At 51.8% G+C, this 2,807-nt stretch overlaps 1 protein-coding gene across 1 annotated transcript in view; it reads left to right on the top strand.

Annotated features, from left to right (window-relative positions):
- Nlrp12 (NLR family pyrin domain containing 12) overlaps positions 1-2,807 on the top strand; it is a 26,172-nt gene that overhangs the window by 5,690 nt on the left and 17,675 nt on the right. Inside the window, exon 2 of the mRNA XM_029480175.1 lies at positions 840-2,609. Within this exon, the coding sequence (XP_029336035.1) occupies positions 840-2,609 (1,770 nt within the window). The remainder of the gene's footprint in view (positions 1-839; positions 2,610-2,807) is intronic.

Genomic DNA, 2,807 nt, shown 5'->3' with positions numbered 1-2,807 from the left:
GGGAGGGCTGGATAGCAATGGCTGAGGGTGAATGGGCAGTGCATGTGAGTCAGTTGGGAGAGTGATTGCCTAATATGTGCAAAGCCTTGAGTTCAACTCCCAGCACTGGATAAACCTGTCCTGGTTTTGCACACCTGTAGCCTCCCCCAGCGTTGAGGCTGATTCAGACTTCGCTGCCAGAGTATGAGACCACCTGGGGTGGAGCCTTCCGACCTAGATGGCTCTATTGTTCTGTCACCTGCAGCTGCTCTTCTCCAAGATACTGCTACCTGCTGAGAGGTCCTGAGACATTCTGGAGACAGCATCAGGCAGATCGCCTACAGACTGGCAGATAGATCACCTACAGGCTGGCGACAGGCATCAAGAATGGATTGGCGGGGGCCTCCCCCCTTTATAAGCACAGACTCTTAGAAAACTTGGGGGCCTTGAACAGAAACATGGCTTGGCCTTCATTATTTCTCTCGTCATTCTCTTCCATACAGCTCCTGCCTCCCACTCAGGAACCCAGTTAGTGTGGCCACAGGTGGCTACACACACCCAGTAGGAGAATTAGAAGTTCAAGGTCATCTGAGTTACATACTACAGCCAGGGATGGCCTCCATGGACTGTCTACCTACCTGGAAGAACTCGAGACTGGGGAACTGAAGAAATTCAAATTATTCCTGGGGATTGCAGAGGACCCGAGCCATGACAAGATTCCCTGGGGACGAATGGAGAAGGCTGGTCCTCTGGAAATGGCTCAGCTGATGGTGGCCCACATGGGGACAAGGGAGGCTTGGCTTCTGGCTCTCAGCACCTTTCAGAGGATCCACAGGAAGGACCTGTGGGAGCGAGGACAGGGAGAAGACCTGTCACTCCAAATAATGGTCTATGCCTTTTCGAGAGCCAATCAGCGTGCCCTTTGGATGTCTCTCCCGATGCTCCAAGAAAAGATCTCCAGACAACCTACAAAGACTATGTCCGAAGGAAATTCCGGCTAATGGAAGACCGCAATGCACGATTAGGCGAATGTGTGAACCTGAGCAATCGTTACACTCGGCTTCTCCTNGTAAAGGAACACTCAAATCCTATCTGGACACAGCAGAAATTTGTAGATATAGAGTGGGAACGCTCCAGAACCAGGCGTTACCAGACTAGTCCTATCCAAATGGAGACCCTCTTTGAGCCAGACGAAGAACGCCCNGAGCCACCACACACAGTGGTATTACAAGGGGCAGCNGGGATGGGGAAGTCCATGCTGGCCCACAAAGTGATGTTGGACTGGGCCGATGGGAGGCTCTTCCAAGGCCGGTTTGATTATGTCTTCTATATCAGCTGCAGGGAGTTGAATAGAAGCCACACCCAGTGCAGTGTACAAGACCTCATCTCCAGCTGCTGGCCGGAGCATGGTATATCCCTNGAAGACCTCATGCAGGCTCCTGACCGTCTCCTATTCATCATTGATGGCTTCGATAAACTCCATCCTTCTTTCCATGATGCTCGGGGTCCCTGGTGCCTCTGCTGGGAGGAGAAACAACCTACCGAACTCCTCCTCGGAAGTCTGATTCGGAGGTTGCTTCTGCCCCAGGTCTCTCTGCTCATCACCACACGACCCTGTGCACTGGAGAAGCTGCACGGCTTGCTAGAACACCCTAGGCACGTGGAGATCCTGGGCTTCTCCGAGGCAGCTAGGAAGGAATATTTCTACAGATATTTCCACAACACTGGACAAGCAAGCCGGGTGTTAAGCTTCTTGATGGACTATGAGCCCCTCTTTACCATGTGTTTTGTTCCCATGGTGTCCTGGGTGGTCTGCACCTGCCTAAAGCAGCAGCTGGAAAGTGGGGAGCTTTTAAGACAAACACCTAGGACCACCACAGCGGTTTATATGTTCTACCTTNTGAGCCTGATGCAGCCCAAGCCAGGGACTCCAACCTTCAAAGTCCCAGCCAACCAGAGAGGCCTGGTCTCTCTGGCTGCAGAGGGCCTCTGGAACCAGAAGATTCTATTTGATGAACAGGATCTTGGGAAACACGGCCTAGATGGAGCAGATGTGTCCACTTTCCTCAACGTGAACATATTCCAGAAGGGTATCAAATGTGAGAAATTCTACAGCTTCATCCACCTGAGTTTCCAGGAATTCTTCGCAGCCATGTACTGTGCACTGCATGGCAGAGAGGCGGTGAGGAGAACGCTGGCTGAGTATGGCTTCTCGGAAAGGAACTTCTTGGCCCTCACGGTCCACTTTCTGTTTGGCCTCCTCAACGAAGAGATGAGATGCTACCTTGAGAGGAATCTCGGCTGGAGCATCTCCCCTCAGGTGAAGGAGGAAGTGTTGGCATGGATCCAAAACAAGGCTGGAAGCGAAGGCTCCACCCTGCAGCATGGCTCCCTGGAGCTACTCAGNTGCTTGTATGAGATCCAGGAGGGGGACTTCATCCAGCAGGCCCTGAGCTACTTTCAAGTGGTTGTAGTCAGAAACATCTCAACAAAGATGGAGCACATGGTCTGCTNGTTTTGTGCNCGGCACTGCAGCAGTACAGAGGTGCTTCATTTGTATGGGAGCGCTTATAGTACAGGCATGGAGGATGGCCCACCAGACCCTTCAGGAGTCCAGACTCAGTCCACATGCTTGGGTTGGAGAGGTGGCTCAGCGATTAAGAGCACTGACTGCTCTTCCAGAGGTCATGAGTTCAATTCCCATCAACCACATGGTGACTCACAACCATGTAGGAGATCTGACGCCCTCTTCAGGCAGGCACAGGTATATGCAGCAGAGCACTCAGACATGAAATAAATACAATTTTAAAAAAAGAAAAAAAAGAAAG

This window comes from Mus caroli, chromosome 7 (genome assembly GCF_900094665.2).
Source record: "Mus caroli chromosome 7, CAROLI_EIJ_v1.1, whole genome shotgun sequence".
NCBI classification, from domain to species: Eukaryota; Metazoa; Chordata; class Mammalia; order Rodentia; family Muridae; genus Mus; species Mus caroli.
The sequence above is the reverse complement of the archived record's forward strand: the minus strand, read 5'-3'. Positions and strand labels throughout refer to the sequence as shown.